General features: G+C 42.1%; 1 protein-coding gene across 4 annotated transcripts in view; it reads left to right on the plus strand.

Annotated features, from left to right (window-relative positions):
• Positions 1–27194, plus strand: part of POU2AF2 (POU class 2 homeobox associating factor 2) — a 484987-nt gene that overhangs the window by 435583 nt on the left and 22210 nt on the right. For 2 of the 4 annotated variants that reach the window (XR_014815235.1, XR_014815236.1), the window contains one exon: positions 4517–6482. Coding sequence is in view for 1 of the 4 variants with exons in the window: in XM_005656626.4 (XP_005656683.4) it covers positions 9051–9060; positions 18953–19062 (120 nt within the window). In the remaining 3 variants the exon portion in view is untranslated. Of the gene's footprint in view, positions 1–4516; positions 6483–8945; positions 9061–18952; positions 19063–27194 lie in introns of those variants that run through there. The other 2 variants (XM_005656626.4, XM_084976027.1) reach the window with 2 other exon arrangements.

The raw sequence follows: 27194 nt of genomic DNA on the forward strand, positions 1-27194 counted from the left end.
AATAAGATACTAGTGGTAATGAAGGGGCAGGAAAGAGAACTTTGGAAAGAAATAGATCTGGCATTACTGTCACTGTGGCTGTGGCAGGAAAGCTGCAGCTCTGATTTGACCCCTAGCCCAGGAACTTCCAAATGCTACAGGTACAGTCTAAAAGGAAAAAAGGAAAGAAAAAAAAAAAAAAGAACTGTCAGGGTCTAGCTCCTCCAACAGTGGTAATGCTGCTAAGATACAGATGTTAGAGCATAAATGAGGATGGTGGAATAGATGGTTTATCTTCAAATAATATGTTTAAATTCCTAGAAGACCCAGATAGAGATCTCTAAAAGCAGTTCAAAATGTAAGTCTGAAGCTAAGAAGATAAAATTATTTCTAGCATAATATATGGATGTAAAATAGTCATAGAGAAAGAGACCTGGAGCAAGAGAACGCAGAATGGCCAATTTGGGCCTAAAAGGGGGCATTGGCAGGACTTTAGAAAAACTTCCCATGATAAGAGTGCAAGGAAGAATCGCTTATCTGAAAAGCTGAAAAATCAGAAGTGCTCATTGTCCTTGGGAGAAAAAAAAAAAAAAGAATTTTCAAAAAGGGGCGACTATGTCAAAGACAAAGAGAACTCCAAGATGATATAGATGGAGGAAAGCCACTGAATTTGAAAATTCATGTTTAAGTCATAGCTTTCAGGATAGTATCTGAGTAATCTGAGAAGGATTAAAAACAAATGTATTCATCAGCAAATTCGGAAAGTTAGGAAAAGAATACAGGATGTTAGGAAAGACAACATAATGAATGAGAGGAAAGTAGAAGTAAATAATTGATAAAACAGAAATTAATGAGCTAGAAAACAGAACTAGCAAAAAGTGTACCTTAAAAATGAATAAACTACCACCTAATCTAGTTAAGAAAGGTAAAGTACCAATACATATAAAAACAAATAAACCACCACACATAAAGATGAAATTAAAAGAAACTTAATCTACCCCATCCAACTCTACACAAAATCAAAAATCCAGATTAAAAGGATAATTTTCTCTGGATATATAATTTACCTAAAACATCCCTGGATGATATTATCGAATATTTGAAAAACATACACACTGGGCAGAATGGCCATCTACAAATAACAGATGTGGACAAAAGGGAAGCCTCCTACACTGTTGGTGGGAATGTAAATTGGTACAATCACTATGGAAACAGTATGATGACTCCTCAGAAAACTAAATATGGAACTACCATATGATCTGGCAATCCCTCTCCTGGGAGTATAACCAGACAAAACTATAATTCAAAAAGGTACCTGCACCCCTGTGTTCACTGAAGCACTATTCACAGTAGCCAAGACACAGAAACAACATAAATGTTCATGGACAGAGGAATAGACAAAGAAGATGTGGTACGTATACACAATGGAATACTACTCAGCCGTAAAAAGAATGAAATAATGCCATTTGCAGCAACATGGATGCAACTAGAGATTATCCTAAGTGAAGTGAGTCCAAAAGAGAAAGACAAATACCGTATGATAACACTTATAAGTGGAATCTAGAATGTGGCACAAATGAACCTATCTACTAAACAGAAACAGACGCACAGACACAGAGAACAGACCTGATGTTGCCAAGGGAGAAATGACCTACACCACAACCACAGCAATGCCAGATCCTTAGCCACGGCCTGAGGTCGGGGATTAAACCTGCATCCTCACGGACACTATGTCAGGTTCTTACCCTACTGAGCCACAAGAGGAACTCCAAGTGAGCACAGAATTTGATCCTCCAAACTGAGACTCTTCTGAGAGTGAAAGGGGACACTAGCCAGACAGGCGGGACGCCAAGACAAGAGAAAACGGGGCCTGTTCCATGCAGGGAGTCAGCCTAGTGATGCCTCTGGTTAGTACCGGGTATGTGGGACTTAAATGTCATTCGAAATGTCTTCAGACAGACTGCACCATGGTAGCATCGAGGCTTAAAAAGCCATGGCCACAAAAAGCCGAGAAATGGCAGCAAAATGTAAATTTGACATTAGTCGAACAAATATTCATTTTTGGAATAATGGCCACAGTTCCACGTTTTTCTTACAAAGCAAAATCCCAAAGTCCATGAGACTCAAGTAGATACGTAAAGTCCATAGAGCAGTATTACTTTTTTTTGGTGGAAAATCTGCAAAAGCATCTAACTTGCAGCGGTTCGTTCAAGTGTTTAGCAGGTCCCCTGTGCTGGGCCCAGCGGTGTGCTCAGGCCCAGCCGTAGGCACAGCTCCCGCCAGAAAGCGAGACTCCCCCACGGGGCTTACCGACTCTCGCACCTAATACACATGAAGCAAAATCCCTACCTGAATAAAATCTGCTGAGTCTTTCTCTCCTACAATCTTTACATCAACTGTCACATTCAGGAACCTCAATATACAGGAAGCAGGATTATGCCGACGTGGCATCCTTGCTCTCAGGGATCACAGGTAGGAAGAGGGTTTATTTCCGTCCCTTCCATCACTGTTTCTTCCCCCTCATATGCCATAGTCCACAGTCGATGAACTTAGGGGTCACCTCTTTCACCAAAGGAAGAGGTTGGGGAGTCGGGCATGTGAGGGACAGGCCTTCGCCTTCAGCACCACCGAACCAGCCTGCTCAGCATGTCCCCAGTTCCTATACCCCTCCTCCAGTGCATTCTGGGAGTGGGCTCAGGGAATTGACCGGTTTCTGTTATGTCAAATGCAGAGTCCCAGACCCTCTTTGTCCCCTGCGCACTGCTCAGCAAATGAACCCGTCCACCCCCTGCCCCAGAGATGCTGTCAGCAACCCCACTGCGTCCTGGGCAGTCCAGTGGGCATCTCCAAGTGGTGTCACCTGAGCCATAAAGTAACTGCCTCCCCAAAGGCTTCCTTAGGCGTGGGCTCTCCCATCTGGCCCCCGCCGCCAGCCAAGGGCCACCTCCCCTGGCGCATGTCCTGCTGCCACAGGCAAAGCTGCTCCCTAGGGTGGAACTTGCAGACCTCTGATGTCTGTAATTCCAGGGGGCTGCCGTGCCAAACTCAAGAGTAGGATGGATTTCATCATGAGGCGGGGGTGACTACTCTGACCTGGCAGGTCTGGGTCTGCATTTTCCCTGTGCAGACTGACGACTACAGGCTGCTGACCCCCAATGTCCCTTCCAGGGGGAACACCCTGCCATCCACATTTGACTCCCAAACCGATCTTCCTTGGACCCAGGGCCAGGGTATTTGCAACACAGTTGTTTTCAGATTTGAAGGAGAGCTTGCTTGAGGCCAGAAACTGACTGCATGGAGAAGGACTGGATGATAAGTGGCCAGGTCACTGCTCCAAACCCCAAGTGCCGGGGAGGGCGCCAGGGGCACAGAGCCCCCTGCACCCCCATGTCCTGGCAGAGGAAACACTGACCCCCCCACCCCACCGAATCCCCCTCTTCCGCTGTGCCCTTTGCACCCCTCCCATTAGGACAGTCAATCCCCTCCCATTTGGGAACCCCCTTTTCATTCTCTCCCCAGCCCCTCCTGGCACCCAGGCACCTGCGCAGGAGTGCGCCCTCCTCTCTTGGCTAATGACAATTTAGCTGGCTTAGAGTGGCCGTGCCAGCACCTTCCCTGCCCTTCCTGTGCCTCAGATCTTTTCTCAAGCCTTCCTCACCCTCCCAGGGCAACTCTGGGGGCCAAGGCCCTGCTCTGCTCGTCAGAACCGCTGTACTCCCACCCCTGCAACGAAGCGTGAAGCTGACAGACAGGGCAGACCCAGAAATGAATTTGTACCCCAGAGTGGACACAGCCGCCCCCCAAAGGTGCCTGAGCCACACAGCCGCCCCCCAAATGTGCTGGTCTTTCTGGTGACCAGCCCTCTTCTGAGGTTATCCAGGGGCCCACGAAGCGTAGCCTCATTAGAACAAGTGATGCTCTTATCATCCTGGAAATTCTAAGGGTTTTTGAAGCTCTGTGTCAAGGGCAGAGACCGAATATATATTAATGAGGTCACAGCGCCCATTCTTTTCTCCATTTAAGAGGCATCTCACATGTTACCAGCACATTTTGCTTCTGCCTTCTGCTCCTGCACTCAGAGGAAGGGGGTCCCTGGGCCCCCATGCCCTGTGCAGTAGAGCCCAAGCCCCTGGGCCTCAACAGCTCCCTCCCACCCTCCCTCATAAATAGGCCTTGGGAATAGGAAAGGCTTGGCACAAAGACAGGGCAGAAGAAACAGAGGGCACCGACCCTGGCAGGTCTGCTCAGGGGTCCTGCCACCTGCCCTCCACACCCTCACCTCTACCCTCTACGGTGACTGCCTTCCAGCAAATTTGTAAGAGAAGCCCCTGCCAGGCTGTCGGGAGGGAGCCACCCACACAGCAGGTGCCTGGCCCTGGAAAGAATAGGGAAGCTGATACAGAAACGTTGTGGTCGGAGTATCTGAGGGGTGTTCCCCATACAAGATAAAGGAAACAAATACTAATGGTGCCTGCGGGATGTGGATGTGTGTTTATTCTACCCAAACTTGCCTTTGTTTTCCCCTCCTTCTTAACAGGCCTCGCCAGGCCATCATCAGACCTTACTTTGACCCAACAACCTACCTGGTTGCGCGTGCTGTGTTTCCGAACCTACCGGCAGCCGAAGAAGACATGGGCAAAACCTATCACCAACCCACATTCTTCCAGCAACAACAATCCGCTCAAATCTGCAGAAGATGTGCTTCCTTGGGATAAGCAAAACGTCCTGGTATTTCTTTTTAAATGTATTTAATTCTATGTAAACAACTCTGGAGTCCTATGCAAATGCAGCGAGTGTACTGGTGGGTATCTTAAAGCTCAAGCCTGTATCTATGGCAAATCGATTTCTCGGCTTCAGTGCATCTCAGCTCTTCTGGTGACGTCTAATCTCTGAAGTGCTTCGGCAGGGATACTAGATGTTAAACTTCTTCTAGAAAATCATCATGTCTTTGAGTGGTGGATAAAGGACCAGCCTATAGGGAGGTGGTTATAAATTCTTTGGTGTTACACGCAGGTTGTGGAAAGAGAAAGCGTATACCTATGACGACGTTTCTCTACCATGAACGATAACGGAATTCCCTCTGCTGTGCTTTCTTGCTTATTGCTGCTGGTCCCCAGAAACTGTCCTCTCTAAGGAATGACTCTGCAGCAGGGTTCGTCAGGGCCAGCCCTCACTGGGGACCTACTATGTGCACAGCACCGTAAACACAACTGAGAGCCTTGGGAATACAGAGCAGAAGAGAGAGAGAATCTGGATGGAGGGGGTGGGGGATGACTATGCAAACCACTGACCTGAATGGAAAGCAGCCTGAAATCTGTGCCATCACAGACTCAAGCGGGAAGCACCAGGAAATGGGCCATTGACTCCATCTTGGTGAATATTCAAGCAAACTACCTGGAGAAAGGAGCATTTGTCCTGAATCTTGAAAACCACTGAGTTATCATTTGGAGCTGGAGCAGGAGCCCTCAACATTTAGGATTTATTAGGAATCACAATGCGGGGGATGGATCTTGTGTACAACACAGATTATCCGGCATGATGGCTAGATATTCTGAGTCAGTAAATTTGGCACAGACTGCGTTAAGTGATGCAGGTTATCTAGAGGCAGGTAGTCCAGGACCAAACTGTGCCCTGAGTTGGAGGCTGGATGGGGGGAAGAAATGATAGACAAGAGGAAAGGTAGGACAGACCCAGATCATAGAGGAAGGAAGTCCAATGCCATGCCAAGGAGGTTAGGCTTTATTCTGTCAGCAATCGGTGCTCTATCTGTGTTTTAAAAGGGCTCCATTCTGCTGGAAAGGTTTATAGTGTTCCAGTGCTTTTAAAGCTACAGTGTGAAGAATCTACATGCTTGGAGAATTTGCTTTCACTTAACAATTTCATATTCTATTTTAATATAGAGCTATTGGTTAAAAGAGTAAGAAAGAATGAATTGGGGTGTCCCCTGGGGCACGCCTGCTTGAAAGAGGATACAAATCTCGGGCTATAGGGTCAGTGTGGTTGTGATGGGGACGGAGGATAGTTACACAGGTAGCTGCAGAAGTCCCAGTGAGAGACCTAGAGAGGGAAACCTAGTTTGGGAGGTCACAGTAAGTTAATAATTGCTGGAGAGGCCCATTAGGAGGAGGCAGGCTTGCTTGATTAGCGGAAGAGCTAAGCAAGATATGGAAGAGCGAGATATGCCTCAGGTCATTGGGTGGGGGGTGGGGTGAGGCCTGCATTCAGGTTCAGACCAAGGGCAGGAGTTTAAGGACCGCCCTTCTGCTGATTTGAATAGGCACCCTGACCGTCCCAGTTTGACCTTATAGGGTCAAATACTCTCTTAGCAGGTACCAAGGAGGGGCTACAACTCCAAGAAAGAGGAAGAAGCAGCCTTTTCTCATCCTCACTCCCCTCAGATGATAAAAATGTAGCCACCTAATCCTCGGCCAGACCCTCCTTGCCTGCCTGCTTGCATCTCTCACAAGTGTCTTATCTAAATAAATCTATTTTTTTGCCTATCATTTTGTCTCTTGCTGAATTCCTTCTGCACCGAGGCACAAAGAATCTGAACCTTAGTAAGTCCAAGCATCAGATGAGTGATACCAATTTAAAGTTTTTGGTTTTTTGGGTTTTTTGTTTTGGTTTTTTGTTTTATTGGTTTTGTTTTTTGTTTTTGTTTTTGTTTTTTTTGTCTTTTACAGCCACACCGGCGGCATATGGAGGTTCCCAGGCTAGGAGTCGAATCAGAGCTGTAGCCGCCAGCCTACACCACAGCCACAGCAACACAGGATCTGAGCTGCATCTGCGACCTACACCACAGCTAAGGCAATGCCAGATCCTTAACCCATGGAGCGAGGCCAGGGATTGAACCCCTGTCCTCATGGATGATAGTTGGTTTCATTAACCACTGAGCCACGACAGGAACTCCATGAGTGATACCAACTTAAAAACCATGTGTTCAAGTCCCAATCTGGGCTCTGGCTATGTTCAAGACATAAATACTCTCAGTATTCAGTTATGCTTTTTCTCTTCCTTCTCATTTGCTGAAAGGAGTAAAGAAATAGTTGTTAGAAACTGGGGCATTGAGACAAACTTGGTGTTTTTAGTTTTCTTTCAGAAATGAGGAACCATAAAATGTGTATTCTCTCGGAGGGAGAAACACAGGCAAAGTTCTCAAAGTTACTGTCCCTTAGAACACTAGAAACTCGTTTAAACCACACACGTTCTTCCAGAAACATCCACGTACATTCATTGCATTGAAAATTAAAACCAATAATTTTTAAAATATTTATTATCACTTAGAATAACCGTCATAAAGCATGATAATTTAAATAACTTTAAAAAAAAAAAAAAGCTATGCTTTCCAAACCCCAAACAAATTTATTGAAAAAGGTGGCACTGTTTTACAATTTTACAAATCACCTAAAGGTCTGGCTTTAAAAAAAAAAAAGCTAGATTCTCATATCTGCTGCTCTGTGTAATCTGTTACAATATCACAGGGCATGTAGCCTCTCGAAAACTCCTCTGGACGTTCATGAGAGACTGAGATAGTCGAAGGTAAATAACTTATTAGTTTTACTACAAAATCAGTCTGAACTTTGCACATCTCTAGGACCTCTGAGGCTCCCCAACACATACTTATTTTTTTTTATTACTCAATGAATTTATTATTTTATAGTTGTACAACGATCATCACAATCCAATTTTATAGGATTTCCACCCCACACCCCCAGCCCAACACGTACTTAGAACAGAACACAACCACTGTCGTCTGGGTTCCATTTGTCTGAAAGGGGTGTGCGATGCAGAGCCCCCCCTTCAGGACCATTAGCTATTACCTATTTGAAAACCTGAAGTACCAAGTATTATACAAATTCAGAACAACCAGGAAGGTGTCCAGGAACGAACTCGATTCAGGACTGGGAGACAAAACTGAAATCAGGTTAAATAGCAATTGTGGGTAAAGAGAAATGAGGGAAATATCAGGAAGTACCCCAAATTTGGTTTCTTTAAATTTTTCTCTAAAGCAGAAAATAAAAAAAAAAAAAAAAAAAAAAAAAAAAAGATCTTTAAAAAAAAAAATCAGGGGACTTCCCATCGTGGCTCAGTGGTTAATGAATCTGACTAGGAACCATGAGGCTGCTGGCTCAATCCCCAGCCTCACTCAGTGGGTTAAGGATATGGCGTTGCCGTGAGTTGTGGTGTAGGTTGCAGATGTGGCTCAGATTGGGTGTTACTGTGGCTGTGGCATAGGCCAGCAGCTGTAGTTCCAATTGGACCCCTAGCCTGGGAACCTCCATATGCCATATGCCGCAGGTGCAGCCCTAAAAAAAACAAAAGTCAAAAAAAAAAAATCAGAAAGCTCATTTTAAAATATAGTTTTCTTTGTCCTACTTCAAAAGATTATGAATTAGAATTGGATGGAGGCTGAGCAAAGGTATTTATAAGCTTCACTGGTGATTCTGATAAACTGCCATGTTTAGCAACCTCTGCTATAGATTATACTTATGTATATAATAAAAGGCTACCCTAAAGTGACGTTCATTTTGATTTTTATTCTTAAGTAAAAATGTCTTCGTGAATTCTCTCTGTATCTGAAAGATGCCTAATTTTCAAAAATCGTATGCTCATAATCTCGGTATTATCCTATATTTCCTACTGGGAAATACGGCTTTTTCATACATACTATTTTTTAAAACCTAACTCTATATTAAATGGATAGAAAATGCCACTGCTATTCCTAAAACAAATAATGGATTCCTTGTTTCCATACTAAACATTTAAGAGAGTTTGTTCCTAATGGAAACTCATTGTTACTGAATAAAAATCCTCTTGGGGAAGAAAGAAGTACCTTCATATATGATCTCCATTGGGGATGCAAATTGTAGAGAAACAGACACCAAAGGATTTGCATTTAATCAAATCTAAAGCAAGTCATTTCTGAAGCATCACTACCGTGTACAGAAGCCTTTCGCATTAGAATCAGGCTGACCTTTCCAGGAGACCAGGCTCCCTTATCAAGGAAAATACACCATTCACCAGAAATCCTACATTGCCATCAAGAAAGAAATTCACCAGAACCATCCAGAATGGAAAGTGGTGAGTTAATATCAATTACTTTAAACGTTTTAAAACCTTAATAATCCTAAAGTTTATTTTTGACATCACAGAGTCATAACATACCTAACTCTAGCTGGAACATATAAATGTGTACAAACAGACCAGAGACCGACAATTTAGAATTCTTGACATTTTCATAATTCTCATCTCATTTAATTACTAATCGTTACATTTATTTTGCTATGAAGCAATTATGTTCTCTGAACAATCAATTCTATTGAACATTATTTTTATGAAATGAGAACTTGGATATCAAAGCATTCTTTTTCCAGTGTGGGGAAGTTTTATGTGAAATACAACTCCCGGTAAGCCCTCAGTGGTAAGGAAAGTGCAGGAGAAGAATCTACATTCATCTAGAACTTGAAATATCTTTTATTCATGCATCTTGCTCTTAAGATTAAGAAAGAAGGACTTTCCAAGGGCACATGGTAAGGAAGAGCTGTTATTTCATGAATCTAAACTGTATATAGATCTTTCCCAGTTTGTTTGCTCTGAGGATACAAATGTTAGTGTCAACACAGAGTAGATCCTCTCAGGAACACATCTGAGAGTAAAAGTTAGTATTTTGTATGTTAATAAATGATGTCAGAAGAAATATACCGTAAAAGCTTTGTCAAGTAGCTTGAAAGGAAAATTAAAATTTACATTAAAAAATTTTTAAGTCTAATCTCAAAAGATTAAAAAAAAGCCATACAAGCATCTATCGCCTGCAGTATGGAGCTGGTTATTGACAGAAGGGCTACATTTTGGATCCAGCTCTGAGGCTTAAAAGGCGCGAGAGGGGGTGGCTACTGGGAGGGGACGGGGGATGCCTATGGTATGGGGAAACCAAACTTCCACCAAATCCTAACATGTTCCCTAATTTGGCCCCACTTTTTAAAAAGTTTTGGTCTTTATTTCTAATGTAAAATGTCATAAATCGTATATATTAATTAATATACTGAGTATGTCAAGGTTAATTGCCAAACTTGTCTTTCCTTATGCTCTCCTGGAGGTTTCCCAAAATAAAACGAGCGTGATAGCATTTTCCCAGATCAGAAGCAGAACCGCAAATGCCGAGGCTCTAGTGAGTGTAGGGCTGCCAGCTGCTCTGTAGGGATCTGCCTCCTCTTCGGGAGAGGGCTCTGGTCCTCAGCCAGACAGGCTGAGCTGGGTTAGTGGGATGAGAAGAGGGTGCCCACAGCCCCAGAGCTGGCACCTGAACCACATGGTGGGCGAGCCCGCTCTGCTGCCACTGGCCTGTCTGGACCTCATTCTTGGCACTTCCCTGACAGGCAGAGAAACGGAACAAACGCGGATGCTGTCAACCAATAATCCATCATGCAGGATTTTTATCCTCCTCTGTCTTGAGTGAGAGTGTGCCTATTTTTCACACTATGTGGGACTACAATTCAGAGAGACATCGTCTATTTTCTTAATTTTACCATTGTCTAATGACGTAACTCAAAATATGCATTGTTTTCTATTTGCTTTTTTCTTTTCAACTCTCTCTTTATTCCCTTACGTGATGTAACAAGCATCTGCTTAGAGGCTCCACAGAATTTAAAAGGCCAGAAAATGTATTCCAGAGACTGTCATCAAAAGCAGTAAAATAACGTGCTTCTAATATCATAAATGTCTTTGACATTTCATAACCAAATACGGGTTAGGAGGTCTCCTACATTTTAAATAGCCAATTTCAGAATATATGAGTTTGATTTGATGGAGAAAATATTTAATTTTCAGAAACAATATTAAAGCAACAGCATCCTTAAATTTACTATGAGCCCAATTCTTCTTCAGAGTAAGCGGGAATGAGGAGAGGGCATGACTGAGGCAATCTGCTGCATGTACATGGTTACAATACTACAGCACAAATTTTTTTCCCGAATTCTTAAGGCTAATTCATTCTTACTAATACATTGGCTTCTGCTCTCTCCCCAGAAACACATATCTTTGTTTTCTCAACAACTGATCTGAATGCAAGTTTGTATCTAGAGTATTTGAATAAAAACTCTTAAGCATCTCCCGGTTTATGCAGGTGTGGATTCTTTAAATAGACACAATGCACTGAGGGAGAATGTTTGGAGTAAGAATACTGCCAACACTTTTAAACTCTAAATATAACTCCTCTGGGGAAAAAAAAAAAAAAAAAAAAAAAAAGAGGAGCATAGAGTAGGCTAAGGAACTTTCAGAATTCTGAAATTCTGAAATAGCTTAAAGAATTTGTACTAGGGAATAGTTTAAAAATTTGTACTAGGTTCCATCTCTCAGTTAAAATTTATTTAAATCCACCTTATATGCTGTGTAAAATGTATTTGCTTTTTTTTTTTTTTTTTTGCTTCAGAGCCTGGGTTATCCCCATTGTCCTTATTTTCTTACCACGCATGCTCCCGTGAAAAGATTTCATTCCCACCTCTTGTGAAGCTGCTCTCCCGCACATGCTAAAGATTGCCATGTTTCCAAACCCTATCTTTCTGTGCCTTCATTTTCCTCAAATTCTCTAAGGCATTTTAATGACTCCACAATTATTTATTGAGTACCTGCTAGGTGCCAAGTCCTTGACACCACTGATCATTTCTCTTTCTCTACACTCTCTCTTTCCTTCATTTTCCAGTTGCTACCACTCTGCTACATCCTACATCTACATCACTTACCTATCTTCTGCCCTCTGCCCACTCCTCCTGCCCTCACCTTCCCTGGCCCCTGCCTTCTCCCAGGCATCAGAACTATAGCCTTTTCCCGAGGCTCAGTGTTGGGATTTCCACTCCCTCTTGCTAGTCTTCCTTGGAGACTTCCTTGAAGAATTTTATTTCCATAGTTCTCATTACCAGAGTTTTAAAGATGTTTCATTTTTTAAAGCTATATTGAAATCTGGTTGATTTACAATGTTGTCATAATTTCTGCTCTACAACAAAGTGATTCAGCTATACATGGCCACACATCCATTCTTTTTCAAATTCTTTTTTTTTTTTTTTTTGTCTTTTTGTCTTTTTTTGTTGTTGTTGTTGTTGTTGCTATTTCTCGGGCCGCTTCCATGGCATATGGAGGTTCCCAGGCTAGGGGTTGAATCGGAGCTGTAGCCACCGGCCTACGCCAGAGCCACAGCAACGCGGGATCCGAGCCGCGTCTGCAGCCTACACCGCAGCTCACGGCAACGCCGGATCGTTAACCCACTGAGCAAGGGCAGGGACCGAACCCGCAACCTCATGGTTCCTAGTCGGATTCGTTAACCACTGCGCCACGACGGGAACTCCTCAAATTCTTTTCCTATGTAGATTATCACAGAATATCAGGTAGAGTTCTCTGTAAAGCAGGTTGCCATTGGCCAGTCACTCCATGTTTCTTGAATGTATAATTCTAACCCTCATCAAAATTCTCCTTCTATCTATAGATATTTTCCCTTGATTAAACCATCACAACTTCAAAGTCAACATATTCAAAACTGAACTCCTTTCCACATCAAAATTAACCCTCTTCCTAACCTTGATTTCTCTTCCTAATTATGGTAGTCTTTTTTATTGCGTGTATGTATGTGTTTGTGTTTGTGTTCTTTGAAAGGTCTCTTACATCTGCCCTTCTCTTGTCATTTCTCGTGTTTCTGGTTAGCTTCTAACTGTTTTATCACTTCCCATCCTCTCTGCTTCCTCACCCTCAACACATACTAAGATCTGCCCTCAGATTAATCTTTCCCCAAAAATTCTACATCTTTCTGAATTAAAGTCATAATATTCCCCTGTTCAAAAAGATGAGTGGTTTCCTTCACTGACAGCATAAATCATAAATTTTTACAGCCTGGTTTTCAAGACCCTCAACTTTTCCATTATTCTCAACCAAAAAAGAAAAATGCTGTCAAAACCTATTTACTGACCTACTAAGTGCCAGGCACTATTCTGGGCTTTGGTACTTAAGATGTTTCACTGAGTAAAAGAAGCAAAGATCCCTGCCCTCATAGAACCTACATTCTAGCAAGGAAAAGACAGACAATAAACAATATGCTGAATAAATAAAGACATTATAAAGTGACAAGTGCTACATATGGAGAAAAAGCAAGGGGCTTTAGGAAGGTTTTGTAGGGAAGGTACAACTTATATATGTTCCGATTGAGAAAAAAACATTTGAGCCAAATCTTGAAGGAAACAAGGGGGTTAGGTCATGTGGATAACTGGGGGAAGAAGATTCCAGATCAAATGGACAGCCAGTGCAGAGGTTCAAAAGCAGAAATGGTGTGTTTGATGCATCTCAGAAACTGAATGGAGTACAATAGAGGGTTACAGGATGAGATCAGAGGGATGATGGAACAGGGTTATGTAGGGCCATTGTAAGGACCTTGGCTTTTACTCTGAGTAAGGTGGGGAGCCATCGTACAGTTTTGAGAAGAGGAATGAGGCAACTGGATCTTTTTTAAAGGATCACTTGGCTGCTGTGTTGAGATGGACAGGATGGGGGAAAAGTGGAAGCAAGGGGATCAGTTGGAAGGGCCTGCAATATCTATGTGAGAGATGACAATCCAGTTGATTGTACATTGATATTAGCAAGGGAGGTAGAGAAAAGACAGCAGATTCTGGGTCTGTTTATAGATGGTACCGTCAAAAACTCCTAAAGGATGCTGTGAAATCTGGGAGAAAGAGAGGCACGAAGAATAATTCTATAGCTTTGGGACTAGGCAACCAGAAGGATGGAGTTGCCATCCACTGAGATAGGAAGGTTCCAGACAAGCAAGTACAGGGCAAAGAATGGAGTTTCAGATGTGGGCATGTGGACCTTGAAATGTCCACTAGACATCTGAGTAAAATGGTCATCCAAATATAAGGTCAAGGACAGGTCTAGGCTAGGGATATCCATTTGAACATCATCTATGTATTGATGGCATTTCAATCCATTAACGAACTACCCTAGATCTTTGCCCTTCCTCCATGTGCCTTGCTCTTTCCCACCTCTGCTTTGCTCATGTCATGCCTAATGTCTACAAGGCCTTTCTCCTTCCTCCTAACTTATCCACATCCATCTGAATCCAGCCTAAATCCCATCCCTTCCCACAAGATTTTCATCAACAAACAAACATATACTCTTCCCCCTCCCCTACTCCTTCACATGTGAATGTCTTATTTCTCTCTCTTTGAAGACATCTGTTGTATGTTCTAAACTTACTTTGCATCCCCTGTGGCATATAGCCCCATACCTTGCACTAAAGTTGGTGTCAACTGGTACATAAGATGGATTGTTTTATGGCAAAATTTCAGAAGTTTTGAGCTGCTTATTTGCTACCTGATGAACTTTATTCCTCCATTAGTCACCATGGCATTATTTGTTAAACTTATTTAGAATAGGTGTATTTCCTCTAGGCTTTTTGGCATGCTCATAAAAGAATGAATAGGTCATTCAGATTGAACTCATCAACTGAAAAGCCCTTCAGAAAAAAAGTGAAACCAAGACTGCCTGCAAACACACAAAGGATCAACCTGGAAATCTTCAACTTCCACCCCAAACTCCTTGGATCTAAGTCCACACCACCACCAATCAGCCATATGTCCCCTTTATACTCGGCTAGATGTGCCTAGGTTGGAGTTTCCCCTTACTTTCACGAGAAATGCATAAAATCCTTACTCTTATGTATATCTCTGGTTCTCAAACTTCATTACTTGAAGGGCTTTTAAAAACACAATTGCTGGGCCATGATGGAAGATAATATAAGAAAGAGAAAGGGGGAGAGTTCCCGACGTGGCGCAGTGGCTAACGAATCCGACTAGGAACCATGAGGTTGCGGGTTTGGTCCCTGCCCTTGCTCAGTGGGTTAACGATCCTGCGTTGCTGTGGCTCTGGTGTAGGCCGGTGGCTACAGCTCCGATTCGACCCCTAGCCTGGGAACCTCCATATGGTGCGGGAACGGCCCAAGAAATAGCAAAAAGACAAAAAAAAAAAGAAAGAGAAAGGGAACACACACACACACACACACACACACACACACACTGGATCCCTTTGCTTTATACCAGCAATTGGCACAACATTGTAAATCAACTATACTTTAATTTTAAACACTAAGTCAGGGAAAAAAAAATTGCTGGGTCCATCCGTAAAGTTCCTATTTCAGTCCATCTTGCTCAGTTCCTACTTGAGAATCTGTACTTTTATCACATTCCTAGCCAATGCTAATGCTCCTGGCCCAGGATTCACACTCTGAGGATCACTGGTGTGTATTTTCACTTTGACTTTTCTATCTGGCTTGGACTACTGCCTTGTTCTGACCTTTAATACTTGGGTGGCTCTCCTACTCTAGGCTGCTGGATGGACACTGGTGTATGAGTCACTGGCCATACCATCTAGCCACACCCCTCTTTATATGAGGCTTGGAGGTTGAGACTTGTGCCCTTAACCCCAATTTCTCACTTCCTCTTTAAGATCTCTTTCCATCATTTTCTCCCTCTTTCCTAAATCTTTGGTCCCTCCCTCTTCCTGTTCAAATAAGCTCAAATATCTCCTATCCATGAATTCATTAAATAGATCTAAAGATATAAGAAAACCTCTTATATAAGAGAACTTGTATTTCTCTCCAATTTTTATCCGGTCTCTTGCTTCCCTGACTCACTCAAACTTCAAGAAGAAGTGGTCTCTCACCTTGTCTCCCCCTCTATACTTGACATTATTACCTGGCTTCCTGTTATCCCACGCTTCCAAAATTACTCTTGCTAAGTCAACACCAACCATGGAGTTGAAAGCAGTGGATGCTTTGCTGTCCTTCTCTTCTTGGACAATTTTGCTGTATCTCATCCTTTTTCCTTTTTTCTTGAAATCTCTTCCCCCAAATTCTGTGATGCCTAATTCCCGTTTTTTGTTTTTTTTTTTTTTTTTTTACTGGTTCTTCTCCAACCATTTCTTCTTCCTTAGGGTTCTCTCCTTCTCCTCCAACACGTCTTCAGATGCGGATATTCCGCAGGCTTCCATCTTTAACCACTGAGTCCAGAGCTTCCCAACCATTGTGTCAGGAATCAGCATCATAGGAGGTCCCAAGATACTGATCCTCTCAGCCATTGGGAGTAGCCTGGTCTGTTTATCCCAATAGGCCACGTACATACAGTTCCTATAGGCACCATTTTATGACTCTACCTTTCAAACCCTCAACCTTCCAAACACTCCACTAAGAGACTTCATGCCCTTTCCTGGTTTCATAACCATCAACAGGATGATGGCTCTGAAAGTTATGAACCCAGACAAATCCCACGGCAGAAGCCTGAGACTCACCCGTGAAGCTTCCCTCTCCTTTCTCTCCTACATCTAAATAATTTCCCAATCTGTCCTCTCCTTGGCCCCCTATTAACCCCTACTCAGACCCCACTACTCTTGCCTGAATTATCTTAGAATCCTTCTGACTGCTCTCCCTGGGCCTGGGGGATTCTTAAACCCACCCTTCATACAACTGCCAGGAAAATCTATCTAAAATGCAAATCCAGCCACACCACTCCCACTCTGAGAAGCCTCTGATGGCTCATTGCCGACAGGATGAAGTCCAGACTCCTTCACCCACAAGGAATTTCATGACTGAGCCCTGTCCATTTCCTTTCTTCCAACCTCCCCCCCTACCCCCAAAACCCAACTCATTTTCTCCCTTTTTCTTTTCTTGCCCCCAGGCCTTTGCCCGTGCTGCCCTCTGTCCCTGGAATATTCTTCCCTATTTACCATCACACACACCTCTTACCTCCTTCTGTCATCTTGCCTTCTTCCCTAACTCCCTCCCCACCCTCATGAGGAACTGACAGGCTCTGTGTTTTTCTGAGTATTCTGTTCTGGCATGTTTCTGTTGCTGTGCTTAGCACATTTGCATCATAAGTATTTGAAAGTATTTCTCTCCTACCACTTGATAGCATGTTATTTTGTAACTCTGGCTCTGACACAATGCCTGACGCATAAAAAATACTCAACAAATTATTGATGAGTAAACGTAGCCTTAGGCTTTTCAAAAATAATAATAATAATAATAATAAGGCATCACACGCAATTCTAAGAGCAACACTTGGATTCCTTTGGACAAAATATTTTGACTGTTAAGCTTTAAATCTGAGTCTAATTTGAAAGAAATACTTTAATTAAAAGATATAAAAAATTAAAAGTTTATTTTAATTAAAAAATATATAGACCACATCCTGTCAAAATAAGACCCAAAGGACCAGTCAAATAACTTTGTTTTGCTAAAATCAGGTTGTGTGTGGCTATATTTGAATGAAATAATCAATTGTCTTAGAACCTAGATTTTTTTTTTCCCTCCTTAATTTTGTACAGACAGTTTGTATTTAATCCAATGCACCACTCTACCTTTCGTTTTGGTTTGGGTTTTCTCCTTTCTCCCTTCTTTTAATTCTTTTTGTAATGAGATTTGACTCATAAGTCAATACTAGACCACCTATAAAATCAGCTAGATTAGAGAAGATTTTTGGTCCTATGCCTAATACATTTATGTCAGTATATTCTATTAGTATACCCATTGATGCTGAGTTCTATGCCAGTTGAAACTGCTGGTAAGCCAGTAACACCTCAATTAAAATTATTTGAAACCATCTAACCTACTATAGAATGAGTTCAAGAGTTAGAAAACAATTTCTCTAGTTCACATACTAATTCAGTGCTCAAATGCTTTCTATAATAGTCCAAACAAAAGGGTTTTTTTGTCACTGCTTGACTGCATCCTCAGTGAAAATGAGCTCACTATCCCTCGAAGCAGTGTTGCCAATTTTAGAACCTTGAGGAAATATTTCTCTATATAGTCCACTACTCTCTCTGTAAGTACCTCATGGTGAAAAGAGCAGATTTTTGTGATTATTAGAGCTACAGTCTGACCTAATTCTGAATCCACTTTAATTGCTTCCTAGCAGCTATGAGATCTTGACAAATAACTTAGCCCCAGACCTCAGTTTCTTCATCTGTAAAATGGATCAAATGAAATAATAATACATGTAAACTACCAACCACAGTAATATCCTCAGTCAGTGCATGTAGTAGGTCTTCAGTAAATATCTGTTAATTGAAGGAATGACTCTTCCTTTATCCTTAGCCTAGTTTCAAAGCAGTAACTCTTCATGTTGAACTAATGTATTATCAAAAATTAAAAATATTTGGAGTTCCTGTCATGGCTCAGTGGTTAATGAATCTGACTAGGAACCATAAGTTTGCGGTTTGATCCCTGGCCTCACTCAGTGGAGTGGGTTAAGGATCCGGCGTTGCCGTGAGCTGTGATGTGGGTCGCAGATGCGGCTCGGATTCCGAGTTGCTGTGGCCCTGGGGTAGGCTGGCGGCTGTGGCTGCGATTAGACCCCTAGCCTGGAAACCTCCATGTGCCACAGGATTGGCCCTAGAAAAGGCAAAAAGACAAAACAAAACAAAACAAAACAAAATTAAATTTAGTGCAGTGAACAGACAACAAAAGTTTCTTCTTTAGAATATTATCCTCTTAAAGCAGTCCAGCTCAGCTACATCAGGTAGAAATATGATGAAGCAGGAATGTTGTCAGTCTGTAATCTAAATCATGCAATTCTAACCTCTGCATCATGTCCTAAGCATTATCTCAAGTTGTATCCAATCCCTAGTCTTGCAATTAAAGCATAAATTGTCAGTTTTTCTAGAGTAAATATTGGCAAATCAAGAGTACAAAAAAGAGCAAACTTTGAGGAGCGGTTGTGTAAAAATGGAATAGTGTTTCTTTAACTTCAGCAAAGCTTGGATCAGTGTCTATCAAGGACCAGGGGGTAGGACTCAACGACCTCTGCTGAAGCCAGTTCAAATTCAAGTCTATCATTCTAATGAAAAAATAGCATCACAATCATTAGCCCTTGAATATGTCCCTAGAGAGATTAACTTAATCATGCCATTCACATTTGATTGTTAACTATTTCATTTGCTCAAGTCCCAGGAGACTACAGCAAAAGGGTGTATCAAGGCGTGAGAGTGAAGCACACAGTCAAAGACCTACTGGCAGAAAAACGATCCAGGCAGACAAGTAACTCAAGATTTAATGTAAGTCGCGGTGGAACACATTCTTCGGGGGTCTTTCAGGGCTTAAGTCCTCTATTAAGATTATTTGATCTTCTTCTTCCTTTATCTTCACACCAATCTCTCACCTCTTGAGTATGATGTTTGCCATAACGAAGCCCTTCTTTAACTGATATACACACTATATGTTATTATCATACACATTACATACTATTACGATTACACACTATATACCATGATTAACATTATGGCACATTTGTCAATCTAGAAACAAGAATTCCAAGATCACTGTCAGTTTACTGGCTGGCTCCTTTAGCTAGAGAAAATGAAAGGATGATGTGCCCTGGCGTTTTCATTTCCCCCCATCACTAATTAACAAAGGCTCGGGTGGTGAGGCTCACGCCGACTTTCATCCATATGCTATTCTAAATCTGATAGAGACAACTTAGCAGCTTCTTGTCTATAACATGCAAATTCGACTTGAAAATCCTAGTAAGAAATGTCTCACATCTAATTTCTGTGTACCATCCTTGTCTTCAATAGCCCTACTCTGTGCCTAAAATGTTTAATTAATGACATCCAAATCTCCAAAGATGATTTTTGAATGGAAATAGCAGTTGGCCGTTTGGATGGGAATATAATCACTTATTATGTAAAATATAACATAATGAAAGTCAGGCACCCGAGGGGCATTGCTGGGGGCAGGACATGAGAACAGATGACCAGGAATAAATGCGGTCACCGTGCACAGCACATGGCGCAGGGGCTGGTGCACAATGGGACCTGGATCTTCCAGTGTGTTCTGCTCAGAATGTCAGCACCACATTCAACACAGCTCCAAAGTCAAACTTCTGGGACAGTTTTCAAGTGAACAAACCCCAGATTTAATTTCCTCCCATCCAAGAACACCTTTTATTTGCACTTTTTGATGCCTACCTAGCTTTTAAACAACTTCCTCGCTTCTAGTTCAACAAATAGGACTTAGTTGATAAAGAGAAATCTGAATTATTGGCTCCTCGTCTGCTCCTAGTGCCCTGTTTCTCCTGAGGCTTCTTCAGAATCATTGAGGCTGTGAGATTACATGTGAATCTAGTTGTGAACGAGAGCAAGAGAGAGAAAGAGGAAAAGAGAAAGACAGACAGAATTCAGAGTCTACTCTAAGCAAACGACAGCTGCATGGATGTAATTGGATTGCTTGGCCAGCACTCCTGGCCAAGAACCGTGAAGCTTGCAGAACTGTGACACCTCTAACAGTTAGCTAGAACTGTGACACCTGCAAAAGGTCCAGGCACACTGTCAGCTGGGAAGACAAGAGTCATGATGAGGATAAAGTCTTAGTCAAGGAGCAGATAATGTGTCTGCCAGAGTGAATGGGATATACCACCCTCCTTTGCAATGTCATCAAAACACATATGCAGTGATAAAGCGCTAGACCAGACAGAATTACATAACAAGACAAAGAGGCATCTATCTAAATGGTGCATGTAAATCTATTGTTTACTACAAAATTACCTACTCAGATTTCTCACAAGATCTGTGACTATCAAGAGTGTGTTTTCTCTGTTGTTGATGCTTTTACTTATTTAAAAGATAGCACACTGTGAACATAATTAATTAGTAAGCCATGTTATTGGATTTAATTTTAAAATGCAGATTCCTGGTCCCTGTTCCATGCCTACTAACATAGAGTTGTTGGGTTGGGGTCAAGGAATGGTCATGTTTAACAAACTCCTTGGGTGATCACTTTGTACATCACAGTGTGAGAATTTTACCCGAAAGCAAAGAGCAATTGTCAAAATCCCACACATAGCCAAAATTCTTATCTCTATCCAGATAAGAATTTGCTCAGCTATTGCTGCTGGCCCAGGGACATTGCCACTGTTAGACAAAAGTGGGTACAGAAAATGTGTGATACATGGTCTGTGCCCTTAAACACTGAATATCCTGGTGGAAGGGAAAAATACTATTTTAAAAAATGCAAGACCATGTAACCCAAGCACTGCACTGAATGCTAAAGACAAAAGACCAGGCAGCATAACCACGTGGTGCGAAGACTGGAATACTATTTACATAAGCCCAGTTTAAAAGGCACTTCTTGTGTGCTCTCTTGTTCGGTAGACATACTAATCCTGCGAGATTGATATCAACATGGTTTTCCATTTTACAGATGAAAAAGTTGAGAGCAAAAGAAGGGAAGGGATTGTTTGCGAGCTGCAGTTAGCACAGTCTTCTGACTCCTAGTTCCACCTCCCTTTTAAAGGGAAAGACCAGTGTGGACTGGAGCAGAATCATCTAGATTCAAGCTGTCTTCATCTGTCTGGGCTGCCATCCCTAAATACCACTGACTGGGTGGCGTATCAACAGCAAACATTTACTTCTCACAGTTCTGGAGGCTGGACGTCCAAGTTCAGGTTGCCAGCATGGTCAGGTTCTGGCGAAGGCCCTTTTCTGGGTTGCAGATTTCTCACTGTATCCTCACGTGGTGGAAGGGCTCAGGGAACTCTCCGGGGCCCTTTTATAATCCCATTCATGAAGACTCCACCCTCATAACCTAATAGCCTCTCCAAGGCCCCACCCCTAATGCAATCTTACGAGGCCTTAGAATTTCGACGTGAGATTTGGGAGGACACAGACATTCAGACCACAGTTCTTGCAAACTAAGGAAATCAAAGCACAAAAAAATATATCATATAGAAAGGCCTGGAAAGGTGCAAACCAGCCAGAACTGTGGTCGTTCTCAGGCATCAGGTCCACAAGCCATGAGAACTCAGCCTCGCCTTGATGTTCTCATCTATTACTCAGTATCTCACTGCAAGTATCTTATGTTCCTGCCTTCTCATTTTAAAGACCTTTTAAATTGGGGTAGTTAAATGCCTATTGTCCCCAAATGTGGTTATTTGGGCTTCAGCTATCTCCATGAATTGATTTGAGTTGACTTGCTCATGTTTCACCTCAACCACTCTTCTAGAATATCTGTATTTCCCAAGAAAGATATTCTATTAATTAATCACTGACTCCGAGAATTTCTCTGCACCTGTTGCAAACACAACCCAGTGAGCAGGAGTCATGGAGGATTGTTACTAGCAGCATTTGTGGGCTCTACCTGCACAGGTAATACTGACACCACCTCCTCTTTTTCATCCCAGTTCACCACGTAACAGTGAGTCTGATATCCTGCATAAGTTCAGATAAGAGAGACTTCCTTAGACGTGTTCAGAACTGGCTACTGATAACATGGGTAATAACCAGTCAAGGGCTAACTTGGGGAGATCGGAGGCCCTATCATATGGTTTCACCATACATTTTATGATAGGCCAAATAAAGGAGCCCCAAAGATCCTGCATCAAATTCCTGGAAACTGGGAACGTTGACTTAAATGGCAAAATATGGGATTAAGTGAGTGATCTTGAGTGGAGGCACTCACCCTGGAAGTGCTCATTCCTAAATGCACTCAGATGTATTCTTATCAGAGGGAGTTTTGAGAGACAAACACAGAAGAAAAGACACACAAAAGAGAATGTCACAGGCTCGATCCCTGGCCTTTCTCGTGGGCTTAGGATCCAGCGTTGGCCAGTGGGCTTAGGATCCAGCATTGCTGTGAGCTGTGGTGTAGGTTGCAGACTTGTCTTGGATCCTGCATTGCTGTGGTTGTGGTGTAGGCTGGCAGCTGCAGCTCCGATTGGAACCCTAGCCTGGGAACCTCCATATGCTGTGGATGCGTCCCTTAAAAAAAAAAAAAAAAAAAAAAAAAGAGAGAGAGAGAGAGAGAGGATGAGGCCATGTGACCAGGAAGGCAGAGTGGGAGCAAATCAGGGAAGGCAGCCAGGCAGCCAGGCAGCCACCAAAGCTGGAGGAGGCCAGATGTGGACTCTTGAGGCCCCATAGGAAGCCTGGCCCTGCCCACCCCTTGATTTGGGCTTCTGGCCTTCAGAACTATGAAAGAATAAATTCTGGTCTTGTTAAGCCACCCAGGTTGTGGTAATTTGTTCCAGCAGCCTTAGGAAACTAATACACAGATATTACGAAAACTACGTCCCCCGGACAAGTATTCTTTAGGAAGCATCTATTTGCCCACATTGCTGTGCTTCTCTTTGAGACAGCACTTGGATACATTTACACAGGTGATGCCAATCCTTCTTGACCACAATTTCCCTTATGAACATCTGTTTTCGATACCATGAAATGTTTTTCACATTTTTGCAGTAGAAATCAAAGGGGAAAAAAAATCCCTTGCATCAAAAGGGACTTTGGCCAAAGACTGGACTTAAAATTCCTTCTGTACATTTTAGCCATAATCTTGTGGTTTTACAGCTATTATCATGGAGAAATGTTATTTTGGAGTTTTGGTTGTTTTTTTTTTTTTTTTTTTCTCTTTTTCTTTTTTTGGTTGCCCTTCAGCATATGGAGCTCGCAGGCCAGGGATCAGATCCGAGTGGTAGTACCACCTAAACCGCAACTGTGGCAGCACCATATCCGTAACCCACTGTGCAGGAGCAGGGATCAAACCTGCTCCCCAGCGCTCCCAAGACACCACCAATCACATGGTGCCACAGTGGGAACTCTGTGAGACCTGTTTTTAAATAATCATTTTCCTCTTTCTTTTTAAAATTTTTCTGTATTATTTTTTTTTAAGTTTTATTGAATTATACTTGATTTACAATGTTGTGATAGTTTTTGCTGTTTTTCTTTATTCTTTACCATACTACTAGATCTTCTACCAGAACCTTTAAGATATGAAGCACTCACCAACAGCTATATATTTAGACTTTTTTGTGTGCTTATATTTTATTTTTTATATTTAGAATTTTGATGTAAGTTTACATTGCATTTGTTTCAATTACACTATTTTAATGACATTCCACAAAAACCAATCACTGAAAAATTTTAATAATATCACAAAATTCTGTGAATTCTCAGTTATCTGTAGTAAAATTAAAAAGAAGCAGCAGAATCAGGATGCATAATAGCCACAACTTTTCATTTTGCTTTGGACTTCAATGAATAATTTGCAGGCTATTGAACTGTCTAATCAAGTTTCTCTCAAGCTATCATCAGGATTCATTTAAAGTCATGAATATACAACAGCTGCATGAGGGGGAAAAAAAAAACTCTAAACTTGCTAAGTAGGAAACGGGGCTGAGCTCAGAGTTAAAATTGTGCAGTGGAATGGGAGGGGGCACAATGCAATATGGGGGCATTAAGAATGGGTCTGGTGATCAGGGCCTGATGTTTATTCTATTTTATTGGTTTATAGACCCACTCATAGCTATCCTGTGCTGCTCATTCTTCAAAATGCTATCGCAGGGGACAATAAGGAAATAGACATGAAAGTCATTTTAAGTTAATATTTTACATAAATGTGAGGAAAAACAAGTAATGATTTCTGGTTGCTTTTAGAAGATCTGAACTGAGGGAAATGCAGAGATATATCCCACGTGGGAAATAAATCTGGATTATATCGGCCTTGAGGTATACATAATGTACATAGCCAGACCAAAACCAAACTATTTTTGCTTGGCATGATTCTTTTCATACCAGCCCAAGTGTCTGTTTTTCAACTCATAATTACTTACCAGGTATTTTCTTTTACTATATCTTTCTAAATCTCTACGTCAAGAACATATAGGATGAGGCCATATTGGCAGCTAGGTTTCTTGGTTAATAATCTTTCCTAATTAATTTTGGAAGTAAAATATTGTAAGCACAGAAAGAGGCATAACAATAGTACGTACTGATGGAAAACACTGGAAGAACAGAAGGTGAATGGGAGCCATAGAGTGTGTTTATGGCATAGATCATATGGAAGTGTTTGATCTTCCTTGGGATGTTGGTGAACTCTAAGGGTAGAACAGATGCACCTTGCTTAGCTCTATCTGTAACAACTATCTTTCCATCAGCACTACTAGTTAGAGATGTGTTTTGTTTTATATCCAGCAGCTGTTTGGTGGCACCAGTCATATGTACATTTCAGTTACCACCGAGTGTAAACATTATGATGTCCCCGTCTGTGATTTGCATTTGGATTTCTTGTGAAGCATTTAAAAAAAGAAAAGAAGCAACTGGAAACTGTATGTTATAGTATCTCAAAGTTTCTCTGATTTCCCTGAAACTCTGAAACTTCTCTTCTGCACCAAAAGAGAAATTGCACCTTTCAGAGTCTAAAATCCCACCCTTCTGGCTATCAGTGGTCTCCAGCAATTCTTCTGTCCTTTCTGGGCATTAGTGTCCTCGTCAAAAAAATAATAGAGCGGGAGTTCCTGGTGGCTCAGCACGCTAAGGATCTGGAGTTGTCACCACGGTGGTTCTGGTTACTGCTTGGCTTTGATTTGATCCCTGGCCTGGGAACTTCTGCATGCTGTGGACATGGCCAAAAAAAAAAAAAAAAAAAAAAAAAAAAAGTAGCATTTGATCCCTTCCATTTCAGTAATTTAATACTCAAAATTTAAGAAGTTTATCCCATTCCTTTGTCTTGTTATTCATATTTCAAACTTTCCTATCTCACTGTTTATGATTCTCTTGAGAACTAGTCCATATTCAGGCTCCTGCTTCCTTGGAGCTGAAGTCTTGGACCACTCTGTTGTCTGGGAACCTTTAGCACTTAGGTTCACAGCAGTTTCTTATCTAAGACACGGGGCAGCAAAGCATGATGAAGCGTTTGGGCTCTGGATCGAGATGTCCTGAGCTCGAATCCCAGCTCTGTCATTTGCCAACTGTAGGAGGACTGTAAAAGCACATTTATCTTAGTATCAAAGAAGGTGATAACTTTCACCTTACAAGGTTATCGTAAAAGTTAGATTTAATGTTTGCATTGGGTTTGCACGTGGTGCATGTTCAATCAATGCTATTGCTATTAGATACTGTACCCAAGGAACGTTAGAATTCAAGTGATGTAAGAAATTCACTGAGCTGAAGAAATGAGCGGTCCACTTGTGGGAGAAGGAATTATATGTGAAATAAGTGATTACAAATTAAAAGATGGCTTTGGTTTCCAAGGGCCAAACACATGATAGTGACCATCAATGAACACAGTGGGGCTTGAAAAGAGGACTAGTCAGGCATAGACAGAGTTGGTGGAAGACTTCTTGGAGGAGAGTCAGCCTTGAGCTAAGCTTTGACGGAAGAAGGTAACTTAGGTGAGCAGTGAATAGAGAGACCAAACAGAAGGCAAGGGGGTGGAGGGGGTGGTCCAGAGGTGAAACTCTGTCTCTGATCTGTAGTGACTGGACCCCCCGGATCCACAGGTGGAGAAATGGAGGGAAAGTCGGGAGGCCTAGCCTACTGCACAACCTTTCAAACTTTTGATCTGATCTCACCTGCTAAGGTCTCCCAGACACTCACCTATACGCCCAGAGCCTCCAGCATATTTTTCTAAGATATTTATTGGGTTGCACTATCATTGCTTGGTTTCTTAAATTTCTCCCCCAACGAGCTAATGTCTTGCTCTTTCCATTTTTTTCTGTTGGACCCTCCAGACCAGAAGGAGAAGCATAAGGAGAAAACAGTTAAGAGCTAGTGTTGTGAAGTCTGACAGACTGAGGATCTGACTCTATTGTGTGAAAGTGATCAGACTTCTCTGGGCTTTGATTTCCTTCTGTGTAAGTGGAGAGAGTAATACCCACGACAGATGTGTTGTGAAAATTCCAGCACATTGGACATGCTCCGCAAATGGCAACTTTTCTGGTTTTGCTGGTACCTGGAGTGCGGTAGCATTTGATTAATCTTACCATCTTACCAGGCGAATGTGTTGCCCAAAGGCAGATGCCCACAGAGGGTGATGGGCCTGAATAGTAGCACTGGGTCTTAGATACTTCTGTCCTCATTACTACACATTCTAATTAGAGTGTAAGTGAATCACTCATTAGGCCACTGGGTGACTGTTGTAAGTTTGAAAAACTGATTCTCTATGAGCAAATCAAACAACAAAATAGTGGATGCAACTGTTAGCAAACTTCTTTTTATTCTGATTCAGCAGTGCCACCTTCCTCCATTCTGTGGAATGAGATGACTAGAGTGGAAGCTTCATCTTGGTGCGTTTCATTAAGATAGAGCCAACTCCCCCATCCTACAGTCCTAAATATCCAGAGACACAACCTGTCTTGGATAACAAACCAAGTACTATACTTAAGCCCCTGTGGACAACTGTTTTATGAAGACAT

This window comes from Sus scrofa, chromosome 9 (genome assembly GCF_054392235.1).
Source record: "Sus scrofa isolate SSC_HxYL_T2T_F1_AM1 chromosome 9, Sscrofa_HxYL_maternal_Yorkshire_Landrace_v2.0, whole genome shotgun sequence".
Taxonomy (NCBI): Eukaryota; Metazoa; Chordata; class Mammalia; order Artiodactyla; family Suidae; genus Sus; species Sus scrofa.